At 33.2% G+C, this 24,089-nt stretch overlaps 5 protein-coding genes and 1 non-coding gene across 6 annotated transcripts; 4 read left to right on the plus strand and 2 right to left on the minus strand.

The window, feature by feature from the left end:
• The first annotated feature begins 4,689 nt into the window (after positions 1-4,689).
• Positions 4,690-5,578, plus strand: LOC111911993 (uncharacterized). Its single transcript, XM_042896808.2, has 2 exons — positions 4,690-4,952; positions 5,032-5,578. The coding sequence occupies exons 1-2, from the start codon at positions 4,690-4,692 to the stop codon at positions 5,576-5,578; spliced, it is 810 nt and encodes a 269-aa protein (XP_042752742.2).
• A 4,159-nt stretch (positions 5,579-9,737) lies between these two features.
• LOC111911994 (uncharacterized) lies at positions 9,738-13,446 on the plus strand. The gene is made up of 8 exons (XM_042896809.1): positions 9,738-9,950; positions 10,292-10,348; positions 10,448-10,558; positions 11,097-11,165; positions 11,319-11,408; positions 12,885-12,927; positions 13,230-13,316; positions 13,427-13,446. Exons 1-8 carry the CDS (start codon positions 9,738-9,740, stop codon positions 13,444-13,446), a joined length of 690 nt encoding a protein of 229 aa, XP_042752743.1.
• Positions 10,854-10,926, minus strand: TRNAF-GAA (transfer RNA phenylalanine (anticodon GAA)). Its single transcript has one exon. It is a non-coding gene; the product is annotated as a tRNA-Phe (tRNA).
• LOC122194416 (uncharacterized) lies at positions 13,408-14,361 on the plus strand. The gene is made up of 4 exons (XM_023907759.3): positions 13,408-13,531; positions 13,618-13,808; positions 13,944-14,013; positions 14,134-14,361. Exons 1-4 carry the CDS (start codon positions 13,478-13,480, stop codon positions 14,248-14,250), a joined length of 432 nt encoding a protein of 143 aa, XP_023763527.2. The 5' UTR covers positions 13,408-13,477; the 3' UTR covers positions 14,251-14,361.
• A 102-nt stretch (positions 14,362-14,463) lies between these two features.
• LOC111912012 (uncharacterized) lies at positions 14,464-17,084 on the minus strand. Its single transcript, XM_052765337.1, has 3 exons — positions 16,568-17,084; positions 15,242-16,359; positions 14,464-15,137 (listed from the first exon to the last, which is right to left on the minus strand). The coding sequence occupies exons 1-3, from the start codon at positions 16,886-16,888 to the stop codon at positions 14,954-14,956; spliced, it is 1,623 nt and encodes a 540-aa protein (XP_052621297.1). The 5' UTR covers positions 16,889-17,084; the 3' UTR covers positions 14,464-14,953.
• A 1,893-nt stretch (positions 17,085-18,977) lies between these two features.
• Positions 18,978-20,537, plus strand: LOC111912013 (uncharacterized). The gene is made up of 3 exons (XM_023907773.3): positions 18,978-19,370; positions 19,846-19,869; positions 20,025-20,537. The coding sequence occupies exons 1-3, from the start codon at positions 19,157-19,159 to the stop codon at positions 20,351-20,353; spliced, it is 567 nt and encodes a 188-aa protein (XP_023763541.1). The 5' UTR covers positions 18,978-19,156; the 3' UTR covers positions 20,354-20,537.
• Positions 20,538-24,089: the final 3,552 nt, after the last annotated feature.

The following is a 24,089-nucleotide window of genomic DNA, read 5'->3' on the forward strand; positions in this document are numbered from 1 at the left end:
CGATCATTTTAGAGATAATTTTGTAAAATATTTTGTAGATCCATAGTTTGAGTCTGGAATCACACAAGTGCTCATCCAATTCTCTTAAACTAGGGCTCTGATACCAACTTGTAACGTCCCAAACACCATGATAAAATTATTCATTTTAATAAAACATTTCCACAAAACCATAAGATAGTAAACCATTGTTTCGAAATAAATCCATAAAATCATAGTATCGAAAATCCCTCAAAACATAAATCAATAGGAAGATATGTACGATCACGCCTTCGCCTTGTCCCGATCATTTGATGTACCTGAAACCACGAAATCAACAACTGTAAGCCAAAGCTTAGTGAGCTTTCCCAAAATACCCCACATGACAATACATATACAATGCATGCATATCGGGCCTAAAATATAAAACTGGATTGCCCCAGGCCCATAGTCTCCCGACTGGATTACCCCCAACCCACAGTCTCCTGACTGGATTGCCTACATGTCCACAGTCTCACGACTAGATTACCCCTGGTTCTATTGTCTCCTGACTGGATTAAACATGGGTTTGTTGGCCTACATCACAAAGTCGTACCACCTCAACCCAACCTCCCTATGTCAACATATGTAACAGATTCGCAATAACCAACAAATACAGGTAATCATGCAGATCTACCAATCTAAAGGATCACTATATTATAGAAACATCCTATCCATAAAGGTACATAACACAATATAGTGGGAGGGAATTGGTTCCTTTGACCCACGAGTACAATGAGGAAAGCTCGCCTCAAAGTCTAGAAGAAAGCAGTAACGATCACTGGTCTGATAACTGGCTCTACAGGTCAACTATAGAACAAACAAGACCAAGTCTCAATCTACATCTCAAATACTCAGTTTGACCTAAATTTAAACTTGATCAAAGTCAACGTTCAACTTCCAGTCAACCTACGCCCCCACGTACATGATGCTCTACGCCCAGCATAGAGGTTAATGAAGCAAAATTGGACAGAAAGTAGTTATGCACAGCGTAGCTAAACTACACCTTGTGTAGTACACTATTGTCCAACTTTTCCTATTAAGTGCTTAATATAGAAAGGTAAGCCTCCAAACTTCCAGATCTATACTAGATGGACAACTTAATGGATAAAGTCTCTGAATTTATCCATTTTCCTGCATACAGAAAGCACTAATCCAAACCCTAGGTCCAAAAAGCCTTATATTGCTCAAAAGCTCATGCATGGATGAATGAGAGTGACCAAACTCTCATTTTTATGACTTAGCAACCCCAAAAACGACTAGAAACGAAATTCATATGGCGTGGAGTAGCTTATACTCACAAAGGCCAAGGTTATGGGGACGAAAGGATAGAAATCTCAAAAGTAACTAGATCTAATCATGAACATCATCAAGGTAAGAACTTTATACCTTCTGGTGGATGATTATGTGATGAAAGTTCTAGATCCACAAATCTTGGAGCTTCTTAAGTGCTTCCCAATGGACCTTGTATAGTTATCAAGAATATTGTATGATCCAAATTAGAATCCCTCTTACAGTATCCCACCCCTTAGCAAGCAAGCTAGCAATAAACGTCTTCAATTGAGCGTGGAAGAAATCAACCAAGAAACATGTTGGTTTATTTCTTGAGTTCTTTGCATAGAGAGGTAGGAGGAGGAAAGGAAGGTAGCGGTTTTTAAGGCCTCCAAGGAGCTTATAATTCCTTTTACTTTGTCCATGTACAAAAATCCTAGGAATAATATTGTTTTAAAGCCTCCAAATGTTATCCATTTAATTCAAACAATATTAAAATAATCATTTGGTATTATCCATTTATTTATCTTGTGTAATTAATTTCTAATTGTTTATTAACACTTTAATAAACAATCAATTATATTATATTTATTTATTGATAGATTAATAAATAATAAATTCTTCTTAATTAAATATTTTTGCCACACAAACTTAAGTGAAATGTGTAATTCATACATGTCCAATTGTCCATGTAATTAATTATGTCACCAACATATTTTGTAGTTTATTGTGTCACCAACATATTTTGTAGTGTGTATATCTCCAATAGTCTCTTTACCACTCTCTTAAAAAAATCACATCATTGGAATAAAAAATATGTGATGTTGAGAAACCAACCTAACCAATCTTAATATGTGATACACCTGACCATGTATGACTTCTTCTATTGCCATATAAATTCCTTCGAGGTCCATAATGAAAATGAAAGGAGAGAGTATGTCATTTTGGCGCAAACCTCTCTTTAAAGTAAACTCTTTAAAAGGGCTATCACCATTTCCATTTTCTCTTCTTATACAAATTAATCATCTCGTTTACCAGGGGGAGAGGACCATCCAATCTCCGCCTTCCACGGCCATCATCGCTATTTTTTCTTTATTTTAATTATTAAAGCTAGTATTTAACACTTAAAAAACTTCTTTTTATTTAATATATCCAAAAATTATAATAAAATACAAAACAAAATCTTCTTATTTAAAATAACCCTTATTAATGTTTCTCATTTCGTTTGGTTACAACTTTTCCACGAATAGTCGCCACGCCGTGTACAATAAACAACCACATTGTGGGATCAACTTCATTCGCGTGCCCTCTAAGAATTCCAACGTGTACTTCTCTAATAAATTTATGGGAAAATGACCTTTGAGGGTAATAAAGTATTCGTCTTGTATTCATTAGGTCCCTTATCTTTTTTTGTCTTTATTATACCATTGAACTTATAATCCCTGCTCACCAAAGCCACCGCGACCGGTTATCACCTGTTTTACTGATTACCACATTTAATTAGAGATGACATGTCTTATTACGTGGAATTAGAACACATTTAATTACCGTTTCTCTTTCACCCCTTTGTCCTTACAGTTACGGTTCGTTTTAATTGAGGGAAGAAAAAGTTCAATCGAAGCATACGGTTAGGAAATTGAAGAGAACTGGTGAATGCGAGTGTTATAGTGAAGAAGATGGCCTCCGATTCCAAACAAAGTAAGTATTTAACAGTTTATATACATTATAATGGTTTATTCGCACCAAAACCATTAGTGTACTTGAACGCTGTTGTTGTTTCAATCTGTTATGTCGATTTTGGTGCAATGGATTTCAAAGACTTTAACTTGTTCATTGCAAAGTTGATTGAAGGCAGTTGTGATAATGTATATTATTGCACTAGAAATGAACCGTTGGAAGAGGGTATTAGGAGAATTAGGAATGATGCTGACTACTTTGAGTTTATTGAAACGGGTTATAGTGATGAAGCTGGTCTAAGAATGAATGTGTATATAGACCACGAAAATGAACCTGTACTTGATTGGGCTGATATGGAAGTAATGGAAGATGATGAAGGGCATTATTCTGAGGAAGACCTGGATGATGATAAAGATTCACAACTTTCTGATGATATTCCATATGAGCATGAAGCAGATGATTACATTCCTTCTCTTGACAAGACTATTGGTGATGAATTCTTACATCGGGTGTCTGGTATGTGTAAGGATATAAATGATGAGGCTGAAACTGATGAGGTTGAAACCAAGAATGGAGATGACAAACCAGTGTACCCTGTCCATAATGAGAACCAGAAATGGGACAAAATGGTGCCAATTCTAGGTATGAGATTCTCTAACCCCGTGGAATTGAAAATTTGTTTGACTAACTATGCAGTGAAGAATGGGTACAACCTTTATTTTGAGAAAAATGATAGTCAGAGGTTATTAGTGAGATGTTGTAAAGAGAACAAGAACCCCTCCTGTCCTTTTAGACTGTGGGCTTCCTGGATGATCAGTGAAAGGTCTTTCCAGATTAAGTCATTAGTTGATGAACATAACTGTTCAAGAGTCTTCAAACTTGGTTCCATTGTAACATATAAATGGATTGGAAAGCATTTTAAGAATCAACTTGTGAAGAACCCTAAAATGAGCATAAGGAAAATGAAGGCCAAAGTGAGTACAAAGTTTAACTTGATTGTTAGTGTCACTCAATGTAGAAATGCTAGGAGATATGCTTTGGATAAGATAGAGGGTAGTGTGATAGAACATTATGGTAAAGTATGGAGTTATGGAGAAGAAATAATGAGGACAAATCCTGGTTCAACAGTAAAGATAGATGTGAATGTCACGTCTGATTCCACAACCTACTTTTCTAAAATGTATGTTTGTTTTAAGGGTGTGAAGGATGGTTGGATTGCAGCATGTAGGAGGGTAATAGGGGTAGATGGTTTTTTTTAAAGGGTATATGTAGAGGCCAACTGTTAGCAGCTATGGGTAGGGATGCAAACAACCACATCTTCCCTATTGCATGGGCTGTGGTGGAAGTTGAAAATAAGGAAACATGGAAGTGGTTTCTTGACCTCCTTCTGGATGACATTGAAATGGGAATTGGTCATGGATTGACCCTCATATCAGACCAACACAAGGTATATCTCTGTTTTGTTTTGTTTAAGTTGAATGTTTTTGTTATGTCATCTATTTCATGCTTTCTTTCAAGGATTAATAAAGGCTGTCAAAGAAAGGGTTCCAGCAGCAGAGCATAGACAATGTGCTAGGCACATCTATGCTAACTTCAAGAAAAGATTCAAAGGTGAACAATATAGGAAGTTGTTTTGGGCAGCAGCTGCTAGTACTACTCAACCTAAATTTGAGGCAGAAATGAATTCCATAAAAAAAAATTGACCCTTTGGCTTATGAACACCTCATGGAAAGGAACCCTAAAAGTTGGTGCAGGGCATTCTTTGAAGTGGGCAGGGCTTGTGATGCTTATGAGAATGGCATATCAGAAAGTTTCAACTTTGTTATTGATCTTGCTAGGAAAAGGCCACTCATCACCATGTTGGAAGAGATAAGGATTTATGCAATGGAGAGGATGTATAAAATGTTGCAAGAGGGACAAAGTTGGGGGAATTTAAAAATATGTCCATCTATAAGGTTGAAGATATCAAAGCTAAAGAAACAGCAAAGGTATGATATAACTTCTATTTTATAAATATTATATGTCTCATCTATAAGATTAATAGAACTTCTTATTTTTTTTGGGCAGATTTTGGGGTGTTATACCATCTGGGATACAACAATATGAAGTTAGGATTGGAAATGATGGATATGCTGTGGACCTTAACAACAACACATGTGGATGTAGATCTTGGCAAGTATCAGGTATCCCATGTGTGCATGTAGTGGCAGCCATTTCATACCTCAACAGGAATGCAGAGGATTATGTTGCACCATGGTTCCATACAGCCATGTTCTTGACTTGTTACAACCATACCATTAACCCACTTAATGGTAGTTCCATGTGGCCTGAATCTCCCTACATGAAGCCATTGCCTCCTCAAAAAAGAAGGTTACCAGGAAGGCCAACCCTTAAAAGGAAAAAAGATCAATCTGAGATGGAAAGCAAGGGGAAAACAAGGCATACTATCTCAAAAGCAGGTTCAGTTAATAGATGCACTATTTGTAGAGAAAGGGGCCACAATAGATCAACATGTCCTACTAGACCAGCAGATGTAGCATCCACTTCAAGGCCAAAAAACAAGAAACCTAAAAAAAGTAAAAAAAGAGAAAGGTATGCTATTAAAACAATATAATTTAAATGGAACATCCAACTCATTAACTACATATTTGTATAGCAGGTAAAGTGGAACCAGTTCAAGTGGATCCAGTTCAAGCAGATCCAGTGGATCCAGTTCAAGTACCAGCTCCACATGTTGATCCAGTTCAAGCAGATCTAGTGGATCCAGTTCAAGTACCAGCTCCACATGTTGAACCAGTTCAAGAAGATCCAATGGATCCACTTCAAGTACCAGCTCCACATGTTGAACCAGTTCAAGCAGATCCAGTGGATCCAGTTGATGTACCAGCTCCACATGTTGAACCAGTTCAAGTAGATGATCCACATCCAGATGTTGATGTCCCTGCTCAACCAGTTGCAACTAGGCAGAGGATACGGAAATACTCAGAAAGAATTACCAAGATAGGGTTGAGGAGGAAGGTTTTGAAGAAAGAAGGAAGCACTGGACACAACCCAATGGTGTTGGAATGATTTTATTTGGAAAGACAAACTTTTAGTCTTGTAATTATGTAATTGGGAAAACTTTAAGAATCATGGCACATGGCACATCTTTTGACATATTAGGACAACTGTGGGCACAGCTTTTGTAATAGTGCACATGCTGATGGAATATTACAACTTTGTCTTTTATCTATATGCTTTGGTGTATGGTTATTTGCATATAGATTGTTTAATCTTATATTATCTATCATAAATCAAGTAGATTTAGTATTAATACATTAAGCAATGTTTGATGTTGTTGTTGTTGTTGTTAATCTGGACCATTTTACCCTTGGATCACATCAACACATTAACAATTGATTACTGCCAAATTTAATCTAGACCATTTTACCCTTGGATCACATCAAGACATTAACAATTGATTAATGCCAAGATTTAGTCATAATACATTAAGAAATGTTTGATGTATCCAATGTGGTTAATCTGGACCATTTTACCTTTGGATCACATCAACACATTAACAATTGATTAGTGCCAAATTTAATCTGGACCATTTTACCCATGCATCATGTCCAATTCATTAACCTTTTAAATACATTAATACTTCTTGGAAAGCACTCAAAACATCAAACTATCATTAATCAAAAAGATTTAGTCATAATACATCAAACAAATTACAACATTAAGGATTACATTTAGTCTTTGAATACAGCTAAACTAAGGGTTAAATTAAGGGCTAAACTACTTCTTAAACACAAACAACAGAAACAACACAATCATCACAACTTTATGAGTAAATAGCTTCCATTTGAGTTTTTCAAACTCTTGTCTAAAAACCAAATTTTCTTGTTCCATCTTCATCTTACATATGTTGATCTCGTTTTCCAATATAGAAACTTTGAGGGTTAAATTGCACAGTTCTTTTTTGTCCTTCCCAGAATTGACTTCATTTTCAGGGGTTTCAGGCTCCAACCATTCCCAGAACTTGCATTTTGGTCCTTCATTCTTGAAAAAAGTAACAAATTGGTTAAAGAAAGAAGATTAAACGAAAAGTAAAAAACAATTGCTTTACCATGGAGTTAGGGCACAATCTGAATTTTTTTCCTGGATTGTCTTTAGTTCGTGAAGTTCGTACACGAGATGGTAACCCACAGTAACAAGGATTTTCAGGTTGAAATTCAGCATTTCGTTTGGAAGAAATAGAAGAAGAAGAAGAAGAAGAAGAAGACATGTCGATCTAGGGCAAGAACGATGCAGTACTGCAACTTTGCAATTAATAAGCCCAGTTTATGGCACATAATGCCACGTAATATCCACATAAGTAGTAACCTACAACAACCGGTATCAAGGGTTTTGGTGAGCAGGATTATTAAGTTCAGTGGTATAATAAAGACAAAAAAAAAAAAAAAAAAAAAAAAAAAAAAAAAGATAAGGGACCAAATGAGTACTTATAGAACACTTTATTACCCTCAAAGGTCATTTTCCCTAAATTTATCAAGCAAAAACTCTCCACCAAGACATGGCAAGCATGTGGCCACGTCGTTGGACTTCAAATTCCTCAAAATGTTTACTTTTGTTGACACAATCCAGCAATCTTGTTCCTAGCTCCGTATTTCTGCTCCTTTTATCTTAAGCATGTCTTTTTTGGTACAAAATAAAGTTTTAACATACTAAGTATCTTTTATCTTTAATTTAAGACTAAATGTAGCTAAAAACATAGAAATGCCGCATAATAATATATGAAATCATTGGGTATTAATGGCATTTAGCCTATAAGGTGATGAGCCAAATGAGCTATTCTTAGCTGAAAAGAAAGAGGAACATGATTGTTTACTTGTGGAAAAGTTGTAACCAAAGAAAATGGGAAGCATTAATAAGTGTTATTTTAAAAATAGGGAAGTGTTTCATATACAATAATTTTTCTACATACACAACAATTTATGTTTTATAGAGATGTACAATAACACTTTAATATATAAACTGTTTTGTATGGAAAAAAAAAATATTATGTACGAATCAGCTCTTTTTAAATAAAAAGATTTTGTTTTGTATTTTATTATATTTTTTGGATATATTAAATAAAGAGTAAATTACACGAATAGTCCCTATGGTATACGGTAATTTGCGTACTTGGTCCCTAACTTATTTTTTTAACTCGAAAGATCCCTACTATTTGTTTTTGTTACGCGCTTGGTCCTTACTATTTGTTTTTGTTACGCGTTTGGTACCTTTCTTACCTAAAAAGACTATTATTTAAATAGGAAAAAATGATGGGGTATGTAAGGTAAGGTGATGAGGTGGGTTTGGGGTGTGTTTATTTAATATAAATTAAAAAAACAAGGCCAAAATAGTCATTTTAGATAAGACATGGACCAAATGTGTAATAAAAACAAACAATAGGGACCTTCCGAGTTAAAAAAAGAAGTTAGAGACCAAATGTGCAAATTACACAAACCATAGGGACCATTCGTGTAATTTACTCTTAAATAAAAGAAGTTTTTTAGGCGTTAAATACTAATTTTAATGTAATTAAAATAAAGAAAAATTACGATTTTCTAACATATGCTCTAAGGACATATAAAAAAAACATTAATTATAGAAATATTACCATAATTAAATATGAAATGCATTAATTATATAAAATATTCTTCATAATTGATGCATTTCATATTTTTCAATTAGAAATATTCTATATAACTTACATATTTAATATTTAATTATGATAATATTTTTCATAATTAATACTTTTTATATATGTCTTTAGAGCACATCTTAAAAAATCTCAATCTAAGAGTTAAATAAACTCAAAATTAATTATCTTTATTTTTAGGATGTGAAAGACATACCCTACTCTTGTTGAAGGAAATTCTTTGTGTTGGCTCAACATATTTGACTCCTCTTGTCCAACAAGCAAACTTCATCGCCATATATTGTCATCTCTTTAGAGAAGAAAGGCTTTGACAATTTATAGAAAACAAATAACTATTGTCTAAGCCCATAAAGTACCTTCTGAATTACCCTCAAAGACCTTTAATTAAAGCCTTCTAAGCTTGTGGTCTCACGTGTATACAAAAATATTTTCTTTCCCTGAATTCCCTCTTTATAATATATATATATATATATATATATATATATATATATATATATATATATATATATATATATATATATATATATATATATATATATATATATATATATATATATATATATATATATATATATATATATATATATATATATGTTCTTTCTTTAGCTTGTAACAGTTATATATTACACTCCATTCTTTTATTTATCTTTTCTGAACACTATTAAACCCTATTCAAATTTCACAAGGATTTCAAAGATTATACTGATCATAATTAAGTTTAGTATTCTGTAATCTTTTTTAAAGTTCTTGATCGAACGGACATCAGTTACTCCACTGGGCAACGAGAACAAAAAAGAAACGACATGCATGAGTGACACGTGGACCTCAGGTCACGTTTTCCGTCATTTTAGCGTCTCCTCCGTCACCAACCCCGCTCTCATGTATAAGTACTCATCGACTCGCACTGCATGCTCTCAAAACGTTTTTCCTCAATACACACAAACAGAGATATATACATTTAGGGAGAGAGAATGAAGGCATTGTAGAGAGAGAGAGAGAGAGTTCTGTTGAGAAGATCTAGCTAGAGAGAGAGTAATTAGGTTTTGATCGATCGATCTGTGTGCGCGATTATCGTAATAAGACAATGGAGAATTTGCCTGAATCGTTGTATGTGGATCCGGAAGGTGGTTCTAGCTCTAATTCCGCCCCAAAGAACACCGCCAGACGACAACCACAACCACAACAGTTCTCGGCGTCTGATCGTGCTGAAATTCAGCAGTTGATCAACTTGCTTAACCACCCTCATACAAGAGCTGAGGCTATTACGCAGCTCAACAGGGTGTACACGAGGCACAAGGTATTCATTTCTCTACATATATAGTTCGATGCATATCTGTTTGTGTGTGTGTGTGTGTTTTGGATCGAGGATTTGGTGATTGAATTTTTCCTACAGATCAGCGTTAGTGATTTGCATGTTTACATTTTATGCTGAATTTGAACTTTGATCAGATTATCTGATACTGATCGGATCGAATTTATGAAATCAAATCTGCTGTTAAATCGTATATGATGAACCGATTGCCCGTTTCTCACTTTAGATGATCAAATTAGCAGAAACGTACTTCATTTATTTGTGTGTTTGATCGACATGCAAAATCCTTGTATTGATTTTCCCATTTATATGAAATACTTGTTCAGTTGTTTGTTCAAAATCTGTTTTCTCCCCAATCTACTGTTCTTATAGCGTCGAAATTGGTATTGATTGTACTATTATCAATTGATAATTCTAACTTTTTAAAGTTTTTTTTGGAGGGGAAATTGATTCATGATGAAAAAGTTACTTGAAATTAAAAGGTGATGAGAGTTTTCCGATCACTTTATAAGTCGTCGGCGACGCCACACCGGTCTTGTGATATCAGATCACATTCAAATGATGAGAAAAGAAAGACTTTGTTGTTTAGCAATGTTTGTTAGATTTTCAGTTGAATTTTTGGGAATTTTTCAACTAACTGAGTATATATAATATGAATTTTGTTTTTTTCTAATTCAATGTTTGCAATAAATTATATTAAAATATTACTATTATTTTTATACAATTTACCAATCACAACAATATTTCGTTTTCCGAAAACAACAATAATTATTTTAAAAAGTTCGTTTTTGGAATTGCTGTGAAAAAAATTCCTCCATATTTAGAAAATCAACCTTTACATTTCTTTATTTACCACAATAATCTCCAAAAAAAAATTGATAGCAAAAATGCGGTGAAGGTGGATCGAACACCTGACCTTCAGATCTTCAGTCTGACGCTCTCCCAACTGAGCTATCCCCGCTATTGATGTAAATTAAGATAAACGGCATCTAATATAGCTTTAAAACATCCTTTCAAGAAATACAAATTTGGAACCTTTATTATTGATTTTGATTTGATATATATTGTTTTCTACTTATATATTATAGATTTGTTACATAAGCTTCGTTATGTTTATCCTTGTTAATATAGGGAAAAGGAGGTCGTGAGTTGGGGTTGCTACTTTGGAATTCAAGAGACACAATCTTTTCATTGTTGGAGGTATACACTTATATAACCTCATAAAATAATGAAATAATGTGGATCGATCATATAAATAAATTTGAGATTAAATTAAAGATATACAGCATTATTAAACATTACTTAATAGAATTATACAACAGAAAGCTCTCTATAATTCTTTGCTATTTTCAGGAACTTTTGGGGGTATACAAGTTGTTGTCGCCTCCTAAGCTTGGTATGGGGGAAGCTACAAGAGTTTGTAATGCACTGGCCTTACTTCAGGTAACTATTACTGAATATTTAAAACTTTTTCCTATTGAAATATTTTTTCCAATTCTTGTTAATTATATGATTTAGGAAATTATGAAAATTGTTTTTGGTGGGTCATTCACATGTTGCAAAATGCTATTGTGTGTGAGTGTTAAAAGACACCAATAACTTTTTAAGTGTTCCTATCTTGGTCAACAAATACAACAATTATGACATGTGTTGCAAAAGTGATCATTGGTGACTATTTGCAAATGTCATAGTTAAGCAAGCAGTCAAAGAAAAAAAAATGATACAAAGAATTTGACTGATTCGATCGATAGACATATGTTTATTAGTAGGAATCAAAGAACTCTTGTTTATTACTTGTTTGAATGTTTATAAAATGAATCTTATAATCACTAGTTACAAATTACTTATAATCGAAAAAACCCTAACAATTGTTGGGTCAGACTATATATAAATAATTTTGGAATGACAAAATAGGTCCTGATATAACAACAAATAAGAAGATCTAGAGTGTGGTTAATTTTAAAACTTTGGGAAATTTTGTAAAAAAAAAAAGCCTGGATGAATGCTTAATCACAATTTGTTATGGTTTTAAAGTACAAAAAATGACTTTTTATATGTATGTTTAAGCTATATTCAACACCCTACGGTTAATTTATTTTTTGATTTTTTTTTAGGTTGGTTTATAATAAAAGCTAGTTTTTTAAAAAGTTATTTATATTAATATTTCAACAAGCTTATTGAATTTTTTTAAATTTGGACAAATGCCATAAAAACCTTTACGTTTGTAAGTTTTTTGTCGGTTATTCAAAGTCGTATTTTAGGTTCGTTAATGCCTCAAATTTACAACTTTTTTTTCTTCAGTTTTACCCTTTTTACAAACTTATCCGATAAAACTGAAAATTTCTATCAAACTTAAAGATTTTAATGAAGCAGAAAACTAAACTTAAAGGCTTTCATGAACCAAAAAAAAATGATAAAATCGAACATTTTTGTCAAACGTATAGACTTTAATAAATCAAAGAATAAAACTTAAAAAAAAAAAAAAAAAAAAAAAAAAAAAAAAAAAAACTAAGTTTTAAACATTTGGTTTTAATGAATCGAAAATCTACAACATTGCAAAACTGATTACAAACATAAGGGTTTTTATATCATTATTCTTTTCTAATTTTCTTAAATATACCATTTGTAAATTATATTAAAATGTATATATATATATATATATATATATATATATATATATATATATATATATATATATATATATATATATATATATATATATCAACTAGTTTTACTAGACGTCATCTTTTATCGGTTATCAAGTTGTCAAACATAACCTTGAAGATTATATAAGTATTATATTCTATATTTGGTTTATTATCTAGACCACATAAATACTATATGTTAGATCTTTTTATTGCAATTGCAATTGCATGTTTTATAATTTTTAACTTTGTATAATTTTGATGCCTCTTATAGTGCATTGCAACTCATCCCGATACAAGACTCGAACTTCTCAAAGGTATTTTCATATTCTTTTTCCTATTTATGCTTTTTTAGAGCTAATGTTATAAAAGGTCTTATATTTTGTGTTTTCTCGAATTAAATCTAAATTTTATTTTATTTTTCAGAAAAAAAAATCTTATATTTTTTCATTATATTAGATCTGGCATTTTTAGTCATTTTTTTCCGAAAAAAAAAACTTGTAAATGGCAGGGTTTTTTATGATGTTAACCAATTTTTTTATCGAGTTGAAATTATATATATTGTTAATTTATCCAAAAAAAAATCCTAATTTAATATTATTGTATATATTAATTGCAGCCCATATACCTGTATACATATACCCTTTTCTCAACACCACTGAGAAACAACTTGTGCACTATGATTACTTGCGAGTTAACAGCCTAGGTGTCATTGGGGCCCTTCTCAAGGTACTTACTAACAATATGATTTACTCTTAATAAAACAATCATTTTACGTAATATTTTTTTTATACTATGTGTTTTAATTTTAAACAGGAACAATGCCCAAAAACTGATGAAATCGTTCATTATCTTTTGCAAAGTGAAATGGTTCCTTTGTGCCTCCGTTGCATGGACGTGGGTAGCGACCTCACAAAATCCGTAAGTTCAGTTTTAATTATAAACCAAACGTTTTAATTAATTGATATTATAATTAAATTCACATTTCACGAACAATATATATACAGGTTGCAGCATTTGTGATTGGCAAGATTTTAGGTGAACCAGAAGGAAAGACCTACTGTGGGACATTTGCAGAGAGATTTTTTTCAGTGTCCAGGGCTTTGTCAAAAATGGTGGATGAGTTTTCTGGAAAGCCGTCACCCGCGTTGTTGAAAAATACGCTAATTTGCTACCTTCGACTCTCCGAAATATCGAGGTTAGTCGGGTAAATGAATCTTCACACTCACTTTTTATAACTTAATTTATTATTATTATATGTAATAAAATGTTGCTTTCAATATTAAATGGCTTGAATTTACACCCACATGGTAAAAAGAAAATACAATTGTAGGTGCTGTAATGTGTTGAAGAAACGCTACCCTGAGCGATTGAGGAACCCCGTATACCTCAACCATGTCTGTGTACGTACATCTACGCTCTTAAATTCTGGAATTTGGTTCAATATTTTTTAAAATATTTAAGAAATTAAGCTGTTATTTCTACCTAAAGTAAAGAATATATTATATATTTGTAATTTGTAGGATGGAAATACTAGAGCTCTGGCTGAACAGGTGCTACAAAACATCATGGGAAGACAGCAAGTTGAAGCTGTACCAGTGGAAGCCTTAGTTTCAGCCACGAGATCCATGCAAACGTAGAACATCACTGCTTCATGTCCTAACAATTCCAGATTATTATCTTGTTTATATGCGATATGTTACTTTGTGGAATTATATGGTTTCTTCAACTTCAAGATATACATAATAAACTCCTTAGGACCAAGGATTTGAAAATACATTCATCATGGATTCCTTAAAAGTAATAATATTACAATGATAATTAAAGCAACTAAGAAAAGTAACCAAAACAAATGAAATCCAAAGAGGAACAACAAGATTCGTAATAAAAATGCAACTTTCCAACAAACACTGGATCTCACAACTCACAACCCACAATCATCTTCCGCTATCTATTTACAGAATTTTTCTCTCTCTCTCTATAATCCAACTCAAAAGGTATACAAGTACTACAACAAGAGGATTGATTCATACTTCCATTCAACCATACAAAAGTGGTCTAAAACACCTAATGCCAATTGCCAAATCTCATAGAGTAAATAAATTACCTGTAATAACAACCAATTTTCCACATTTTTCCATTTCTAGCAACCAACTGTAATTTTTTCTAATTTAGATTGCAACACAATAAAGAATTGGCATAAAAACTAGCCACTATACTCTTGTCATTCATTAGTCGGTTGCCTAAAATGAATAAAACATGGAAAATTGGTTGCTATTACAAGCAATTTAAACCAATTTCAATTGTACAAATGCATCTCACCTTTTTCAGATGAAGATCCTCTTAGCCATGAGAAGGACCACGATCATCTGTCTTTGAGGGGATTGAAAGCTCACTTTTAAGCATGAAAGACAAATCATGCATTTGTGACAACAACATTTGTACTTCATTTTCAGGACTTGTGGTGGTTGCATTTGCATTTGCATTTGCATTTGGAGTATTATTTCCACCTTCACCATTCACATTCCTGAATACATACATAACAATAACACAAACACAAACTAAATAAATAAAACACCATCATGTACAAAAGATCAAACTTTTGATAATAATATGTTTCAAATTGCTTACCTGTTTGTTGTAGATGATTCTGAAAAGAAATCTAATTCTGGGATTTTTTCACTACTTTGTTTCCATGAATCTGGGAAAGAATCTTGATTACTACTTTGTTTATATGAATCTTGATTAGGAGTTGAGCTTGTGAAATCATTCCAATCATCAAAGTCATCATCTTCTTTGGTGTTGACTATATTGGTGGCACTAGAAGGACCAGTTGACCATTGACTTTCTTGAAACCAATCAGTAGAAGTGTCTAAAGCTTGTTTCTTTATATTATCAAAATCTAAACTTTTATTCTCACTAGAAATCTGAGGAGCAACATTGTGATCTTGACCCGATTCATTAATCTGTGGATTAAAATCACCTTTTTTGAAACCGCTGCTTTTCTGCCAATTAGCATTTTCAAACCAATCTACAGAAACACTTTCTGTAAATGAATCATTTGGCTTATCCTGTGAATTGTTCACACTACTTTTTTGCCAGTTATTATCACTAAACCAGTCTTGATCAACATCTTTTGAAGATGGATTATTTAGATGAGCAGGGAACTCGTCGTTTGGTTTAACAACTGCATCCAATTGCTCAGCTTGTTGAAAAGTTGTGGGACCCATGTTGGTGAATAGATCATCTTGAATCCAATCTTTATCTTCATTCGGTTTTATGTTATTTGACACTTCCATCTGTCCAAAAACTGCATCCATGTGGGCAGATAGATCGGCTTCAGGAACAACTACAAAAGGGTCAACTGGTTTTGGACTCTCGTTCTCCACTTTGGAATCTGCAAACTGGAATTCTGCATTCCAATCCGATGAAGCATCATCATTCACATCAATGGAGGAAGGGAAAGATGTCTCAAAAGCCTGATTTTGATCTTGTTTGCTGGAAACTTGTTGTACTTCTGATGCATCAGAGGCAATTCGCTCTGTGAAAAAGTTGTCTAAGTTGGTTGTGCCAAGATTTAGAGGATTGGTAAGATCAGAGGTCTTGTTGTTGAAACTATTATCTGGTTTTTTAGGCTCATCGCGCCATGAAATCTGCATATCTAGAAGCTCAGATAAAGTAACTATATCTTCTGCAGGACTCTGGCCTCCATGTACTCCATTTCCTTCAGCCAAAGATCCAACTCTTTCCTAAAAGTAAAGTAAAGATTTAAACAAATGAGTACATTGCAAGTAAATAAGAGGCTCATAGAACAGATCTGAAAACTGGTTAGTTTATAAGGTAGTCATGACATGATTTGAAAGCAAATAAGAAGTTAACTAAGTAATCATCTACATTATGTTGGATTTCAAAAGTAATGTTGATGAAATCAAAGCAAGTAAAGCGAAAAACCCTAACCGATCCGTGTAAGTTCAAGGATTGAAGTAGCCAGCTATAGCCACTGGTTGAATTGAAGGGGATAGGGTCAGGATGGAGGTCCTTCTTCTGGTGTTCCCCACAGTATATGCAAATCAATGACTGTAAGCCTCTCAGGAGCTTCCCTTGACAATATTTGCATCTCAGGTACGGCGGAGACGGGTCTAAGGTGGATATAGACGCCTCAATGGTCGGGGGAGACGGTAGGGTTGTGTCGCTCGGGTTGAACGATGATAGTCCGGCGAGTTCTCGGAACCCGATCTGAGATTGATTGATCAGATCCGTCGGCATGTCGAAGTCCATTATGTAGGCTGATCAATATCTCCGAGTGTGAGTATGGTGATTTTGTTCAAAACTGGATGTGACTTTCCTTCTCGTGCTTTCCAGAAGCGGTGGCGGTGGTGGCTGAGAGTAGTATGTCGCCGGAGAGTTCAGTGATTAGGCCACTTGGCTTGGCTAGGATTTGGATTTTATTTATGGGCCTTTGGTTATTTGGGCCACCCGATTCAAACCTACCGACTATATTGGATATCAAACTGCAATTAGATTAAATTGTTTTCGAAATTTCAAAATTCAATTTGATTAGATCGGTTTTTTGAGAGATGAAAGTATCAAATAACATAAAACCCAATAAAGATAAAGGATATTTATGGGATGATAATTTATAAGACTTCATTTTCCACTACACCACAACATCTTCGTATTTGAAAGTAATATCTTAACCATGTCTTTGGGTCCTTCTCCATCAAGTATGTATAAGCTTCTAGGTTCAAAAACTCGACTCCCTTCATTACAGCTTTAAACATTTGAGTTCATGTTTGACTTACATGTTTTCCAAAACATAATTTGGAAGCAGGCACCACTAAACCTTTTCTTGAAATTGGAGAAAATATGTATTGCACATGGTCTATGTTATGTAACTAGCAACAACTCACGTCCATGTAATTCAACATCAATTTGATAAACATCAACACAAATATAGTAGATATATAACATGAATATATATTTCAAACCTTGTGTTGTTCAGACATTAATGACAAACCACGTATCAATAAGTAAATCTAAAAACCACTTCAAGTTTTCTTTGTTTTCTACATACCACAACCCGGGAAATTAGGAGTATCTGGTTGTTGGCATCCCTACCAACTCACATAGCAATACTTCATCGCATATATCTTTCAAGAAAATTCATCTACCCCAGTTATCCTTCTACGTCATTTTTCTCATTCCCACCCATTTTTAAGTTCTAACATATAAAACTTTATTTCATAGTGGATCATAGAATTGATTTTATAATATCCTCTTTATATAAGCATAATTTAGCATAGTGTTCCACCAAAGTATCCTTAATAAAATGTAATACATGTTTTATGGCCCTTCTACATGCCTAAGACTAACATATATTTAGAATTTTATAATTGATTCTAATCCGAGTTGTCTATATTCATTTTCTCCCTATGCAAAAATTCTTTGGTATAGTAACTACCAATCCATGAGTATGTTACAATTGAATTACTATGATTGCTATGACTAAGGGATACATCAAGTCATACATCCACTTCACCTCAAATAATGTTACCACTAGTAATGTGTTATCAACTTCCACACACAAAAAGTTACTTCAAACTCTTAAAGCCTCAAATCACGTACAACTCTCACTAGCCCAAAATGGTATCTTCGTCTTTTGTGGCTCACATCAGTTGATTGCCTCACTTAGGCTAATCTTATTGCCAACACAGGGTCATGCTAATTCCTGAGTCCACTTCTTTCAATCTTTACGATCCTCCATGTAATTGTTTCACTCTAAATATGGGCAAGTCCTAAGGCTAATCGATATATCTCTTTCACAAAGTCTCAAATAAACTACTATAAGACGTACACCCTCTACCCCGAAACCCTACTATTTGCGCTCAATCTATAATAAACCTAAGAACTACCTTTTAGTTCTTATCATAGCTAAAGTTTCTCGGATCCTCAGATCATGCCAGAAAGTCAACATATCCTGCTCCTCGATCTACTCATTGTCATCTATAGTGACCACATATTTTTTTTTTTGAACCGGCAAACTAACATACTTCTAAATACGAGAGTGTCACTCCTTACGGATAGGTCAAATGCATTTTCATGTTGGCATTTTGAGATTAGCTAATATATTAATGTAAATTGAAACTAACCTTTAAATATGTAACGTTTTTACATCATTATTATTATTAACGATATCATGATAACTAATCCACCAATCTCTTCCATCCCCAATATTTCCTTATTAAAAAAAAAAAAAAAAATCTTAAAACATTAACCGAAACCTGTAAATGTGTGGAGTTTGCCGTAAAAAGATCAAAATCAATCACTCTCACTTTTCTCATATAATATAGTTTTCTGTCGGTGATTGAGAGAAGGGATAGAACAAATTTAAACAGAAAACAAACCATTTTCTTCTCAATTTGCTTCTGCTTTCCCACTCATCTTCAGTTCCACTGTTACCCATATATACATATACATACCTCTATTGTATATATACAGAAAAAGTGTGTGTGTGTGTGAGAGAGAAATAGAGATAGAGGGAGGTAGATGGCATTGAATAGAGCTGGATCGTGTAATCCGGCCGTCGTGAAGATCGGAATTACTTTCTTGGGGCTGTGTTTGGTGGGTTATCTACTAGGTCCACCTTTATACTGGCATGTTCTTGAAGGGTTAGCCGCCGTACGCCGCTCATCCTCCGCCGCTTCCTGCCCTCCCTGCAATTGCGACTGCGATTCTCAGCCGCTCCTCTCCATTCCTCAAGGTACCTCAATCTCCATTCTTTCACCTTTTTTAATAATTGCATCCGATCTATCAAAATTAGAAACACTGATCTTACAATCGCGCCCATTCTGAACTCCATGGATCTCAAAACCCTTCTATCAATTACCTCTAGATCTTACCTACTCCATGACTTTAGAGATCAAACTGCTTCTTTCTAAAAGACTACATCAAACAGTTAGAAAATCTGTTGATGACTAATTAGGAATCGTTATCAAAATCAAGATTTGCTTTTAAATATCATAATTTGACAGTTTCCAGGCAAAATCTCCACTGATCGGTGCTCATAAGCATTCGATTTGTCTCATTTCATTTAATTTGCAACTAGATTTGGAGGAAAAGCTTCTAATTTGGAAAACATTCAAGATTTGATTGTGTGTGTGTTTTTTTTGTTGTTTGAATTTGGGGTTATTAATTAGATTGCATGATGCTGATAATTTTTTTTATGTTTCTCGCAGCATTAAGCAATGGTTCATTCACAGGTTAGTATCACAATCACATACATGAAGTAATTTTTTCTTTTTTTACTTGAATGGATTTGACCTGAATTGGAATCCAATTCCATTCCAAACTTGTAAGAAATGATTCAAATACCATTTTAACCTTAAAATTTCAAATTCTAATTCCATTTTAACAGATTGTGCAAAACATGACCCTGAAGTAACGGGAGACACAGAGAAGAATTTCTCAGAGCTTCTATCAGAAGAACTAAAGCTTCGTGAAGCTGAATCTTTAGAAAGTCAACAACGTGCTGACATGGCACTTCTTGAAGCCAAAAAGCTAACATCACAGTATCAGAAAGAAGCTGACAAGTGTAATTCAGGAATGGAAACTTGTGAAGAAGCGCGTGAAAAAGCCGAATTGGCTTTATTATCACAAAAACAACAATCTGAAATGTGGGAATTAAGAGCTCGACAAAAAGGGTGGAAGGAAAGCAGCAATGCAAGGTCTGTAAACACCATATGAATGATATTTTGATATCTGAAGAGTGTTTTATTTTAGGTCTTCTTGTTAGATTTATTTATTATTGGGGTTTTGTCATATTTAGGCAACCAACTTTTGCCATTTTTTTTACACTTTTTTAAGTCATGAAAGTTGTAATGCCACTTGATTTTTTTTTTTTTTGAATTATATTATGTTTTACTTTTTACTTATTATTAGTAAAAAAAGACACATAATTTATGATTAGTTTCTTTTATTTTAGAGTAGATTACTGAAATCATGCCTTTAGTCCCTGTTTTTTCTAGGCACTCGAATCATCTGTTTGGTAAAATGTAAAAAGACTATATTATCCGTATCTATTTGTTTTTTAATTAATTTATTATTTGTTTATTATTAATTAATCTATTATAAAGTGTCTAATGAAAGTTCTCTTCTCATCGACCACCACCACCATATCGACCACGAACAGACGATCCACCACTTTCGATGCTCAAACCTACATAAGAAAACAGAAAACAAAAGCTAGTTTCATCGTCTTATTCTAACCCATTATATGCTTAAATCCAAAAAAAACACAAATCATAAATCTAATTTCGACGACCCATATGCAAACAACTTGCACAGAAACATTTATATAGCTGAAATCTTTATAAATATATATTCTTTAAATGTAACAATAATGTTGTTAAATTTGATATAATAATTCGTATACTAAGTTGATATAATATATTGATTATTTTGAATTATATGATAATATATACATCTATTAAATCTGCATAATCTCAATATTTTGAATGAACACTACCATCGGGTTACTCATTAATAAAATTAAATATAATATATGGTTTAATGTTATGTATAGTTGTTGCTATTGTTAATTAATTTTTTAAAATTTACTTACATAACATTGTAATTTCTATCATTGTAATTATTTAAAGCATCAAACAATTTTTTTTTTAATTTTAATGGTAATAATATAATCATTTGTATAGAGGTATTTTTAACTATTGTTATTGTAAGTTATTTTAAACTACTTATTTGAAAATTTTTAACCAATATAAAAATATCTTTAGGAAATATTTTAGTTAAATTGATATTATAATTTAGTTTTTGCATTTAGAACTACAATTTATCATTTTTAACTATTCACAAAATATTCTTTGGGTTTTTTAAGTGGAATTGAAATTTATATTGAAGTTGACCCTGTAATGTTATGTTTAAATTAACAATTTAAGTATTTTGTCCAAACTGTTCAAAAGTTGTAGCTTTAAACTAATAATAGTTTACATACAACAATATATTAAAGCTAATAAATTAAGTTTAATATGTTGACATAACTTTATAAGTAGAAGTAAAAATATTATTTTAATATTGAAATTTAGTTTATTTATGATTACACTTTAGGTTTGATACTTATTTAACCTTATTAACCAACTTATAATCATTATTAGAAAAAGACACTACAACTTATCACTTTTAACTATTTACAAAATATTCTTTAGGTTGTTTAAGTTAAACTAAATTGTATATTTAAGTCGATCCTGTAATTTAAGTATTTTATACAAATTGTTCAAAAGTTATAGCTTTAAAATAATAATGGTATGCATACAACAACATATTAGATCTAATAAATTAAGTATAATATGTTAAAAGTTAAAAACATAACTTTATAAGTAGAAGCAAATATATTCTTTTAATAGTGAAATTTAGTTTATATATGATTACACTTTAGGTTTTATATTTATTTAACCATATTAACCAATTTATAATCATTATTATAAAGAAATTGAAAAGTCATGGGAGTTTCAAATGAATGTGATGAAAGGAAAAATGAATGGGAGTTTCAAATGAATGTGGTGAAAGGAAAAATGTTTCTTTTATAAATATACTAGGCGCATGCCCGCGCGTTGCGCATAAGTAACTATATAGTTGAAGTCGTTACAAATATATGTTTTTAAATATAACAATAGCGTTGTTAAATTTGATATAATAATCTTTATACTAAACTGATATAATATATTGATTATTTTGAATTATATGATAATATATATACATCTATTATAACTTTATAATCTCAATCGTTTGAATGACTTCTACCCATGACTTACACATGAATAAATTAAATATAATATATAATTTAATGTTATTTATAGTTGTTATTGTCAATTAATTTTTAAAAATTTATTAGCTTAATGTTTTAATTTCTATGTAACATCCCAAAAATACAGTCTGAAAATTTCATTTTAAATTAGTAATAAAACCATATTCATCAAATGTCATATAAGAATCATAAAGAATGTATCTCAAAATATCTTAACAACTGTCAAATATATCAGAGTATATATATCCCAGGCTGAACAAATGGTGTGTGCACTGCAATCTTCCCGAGCTCCTATTTTAAAAACTGAGTACCTGAAACCAAAACTGAAAACCATAAGCACGAAGCTTAGTGAGCTCCCCCAAACTACCACATACCATACAATAACATGTAAACACATACTGGGCCTTGCCCACTGCATCGGACCAAAGTCCGGAAACTGCATCGGGCCAAAACCCGGACTAACTGGGACCATGTCCCCTGCATCGGACCGAAGTCCGGAACTACATCGGGCCGAAGCCCGGACTAACTGGGGCCTGGTCCCTTCATCAGACCGAAGTCCGGAAACTGCATCGGACCGAAGCCCGGACTAACTGGGACCATGTCCCCTGCATCGGACCGAAGTCCGGAAACTGCATCGGGCCGAAGCCCGGACTAACTGGGACATTGTCCCCTGCATCGGACTGAGGTCCGGAACTGACTGATCATAGCATAGCATAACACATATCAACTAGTATAAACACATATACTCCATATTGCATCGGACTGAAGTCCGGAACATATAACACATAAAATGCTTGAATCACAGAGACATCAAGCATACTGAACTACTGCATCGGACTGAAGTCCGGAACTACTGCTAACTAAACGGGTCGGCATTGTGGCCGTAGACCCGTTCCTACTAGAAGGAAACTCACCTTATACTGCTGAAGTCCCGTAGACACAATCCCACAATGCTGAAGTCCCGCAGACTCAACCCCAGCTGTTGGATGACAGATTCCCGAACTGTCAACACCAAGATAACACCCAATTAATAATTGGGTTCTAACACATAACTATAAATACATACTTTGGGTATTTACTACATTACCCCTAGCTTGGCTTACCCAAGCCCAAGGCCCAATCCATAGGCCCAAAGTCAACTAGGGATCAAAGCCCAACATATGGCCCAATTTTCCAAATTGGGCCCAAGCCTCTACGTGGACTTCCCTGAAGGCACGATTGCTTGGTCCAGTCCAACATGTCTCATTCTATGGGCCCACTATCATACAACTCTCTAGGCCCAATCTATGGCCAATTTTCCAAATTGGGCACAATCCTTAATATGGGCCTTACCCTAGAGCCCAACTAATTACTCTAGTCTATTTGATTATTCTTGGATGGCCCAACACAAGGCCCAAGTGAAATTAGGGTTTCTCATAAAATAATAATTAGGGTTATGTGTTTCTCACTTAACCCATTAAGGGCTTAACCCACTAAGGACTTAATTCATTAAGTCCATTATTGCTTAGATTGATTTCTGCTAATGATTATTATTTAATATTTCACTTGTTAAATAATTCTCGTGTGTCTTGATAATTTCTCAAATATTAGTATTTTCTCAATTAGCCCATTAAGGACTTAGTCCATTTAGTCCTTTATTCTACTAGATAAATGACATGA

Source organism: Lactuca sativa, chromosome 7 (assembly GCF_002870075.4).
Source record: "Lactuca sativa cultivar Salinas chromosome 7, Lsat_Salinas_v11, whole genome shotgun sequence".
Taxonomy (NCBI): Eukaryota; Viridiplantae; Streptophyta; class Magnoliopsida; order Asterales; family Asteraceae; genus Lactuca; species Lactuca sativa.

What these genes read in the sequence shown, in the direction of transcription:
- LOC122194416 (XM_023907759.3), top strand. Translation starts at nt 13,478, where the DNA reads ATGGTTCCTTTGTGCCTCCGTTGCATGGACGTGGGTAGCGACCTCACA. An exon ending in GTAGCGACCTCACAAAATCC is followed by an intron (nt 13,532 to 13,617) that starts GTAAGTTCAGTT and finishes ATATATATACAG; the next exon opens with GTTGCAGCATTTGTGATTGG. An exon ending in CGACTCTCCGAAATATCGAG is followed by an intron (nt 13,809 to 13,943) that starts GTTAGTCGGGTA and finishes ATACAATTGTAG; the next exon opens with GTGCTGTAATGTGTTGAAGA.
- LOC111911994 (XM_042896809.1), top strand. Translation starts at nt 9,738, where the DNA reads ATGGAGAATTTGCCTGAATCGTTGTATGTGGATCCGGAAGGTGGTTCT. An exon ending in TTCTTATAGCGTCGAAATTG is followed by an intron (nt 10,349 to 10,447) that starts GTATTGATTGTA and finishes TGAAATTAAAAG; the next exon opens with GTGATGAGAGTTTTCCGATC. An exon ending in AAGACTCGAACTTCTCAAAG is followed by an intron (nt 12,928 to 13,229) that starts GTATTTTCATAT and finishes TATTAATTGCAG; the next exon opens with CCCATATACCTGTATACATA.
- LOC111912012 (XM_052765337.1), bottom strand. Translation starts at nt 16,888, where the DNA reads ATGGACTTCGACATGCCGACGGATCTGATCAATCAATCTCAGATCGGG. An exon ending in CCTTGAACTTACACGGATCG is followed by an intron (nt 16,360 to 16,567) that starts GTTAGGGTTTTT and finishes CTTTACTTTTAG; the next exon opens with GAAAGAGTTGGATCTTTGGC. An exon ending in GAATCATCTACAACAAACAG is followed by an intron (nt 15,138 to 15,241) that starts GTAAGCAATTTG and finishes GTATGTATTCAG; the next exon opens with GAATGTGAATGGTGAAGGTG.
- LOC111911993 (XM_042896808.2), top strand. Translation starts at nt 4,690, where the DNA reads ATGGAAAGGAACCCTAAAAGTTGGTGCAGGGCATTCTTTGAAGTGGGC. An exon ending in AAGCTAAAGAAACAGCAAAG is followed by an intron (nt 4,953 to 5,031) that starts GTATGATATAAC and finishes TTTTTTGGGCAG; the next exon opens with ATTTTGGGGTGTTATACCAT.
- LOC111912013 (XM_023907773.3), top strand. Translation starts at nt 19,157, where the DNA reads ATGGCATTGAATAGAGCTGGATCGTGTAATCCGGCCGTCGTGAAGATC. An exon ending in GCTCCTCTCCATTCCTCAAG is followed by an intron (nt 19,371 to 19,845) that starts GTACCTCAATCT and finishes TGTTTCTCGCAG; the next exon opens with CATTAAGCAATGGTTCATTC. An exon ending in AAGCAATGGTTCATTCACAG is followed by an intron (nt 19,870 to 20,024) that starts GTTAGTATCACA and finishes CCATTTTAACAG; the next exon opens with ATTGTGCAAAACATGACCCT.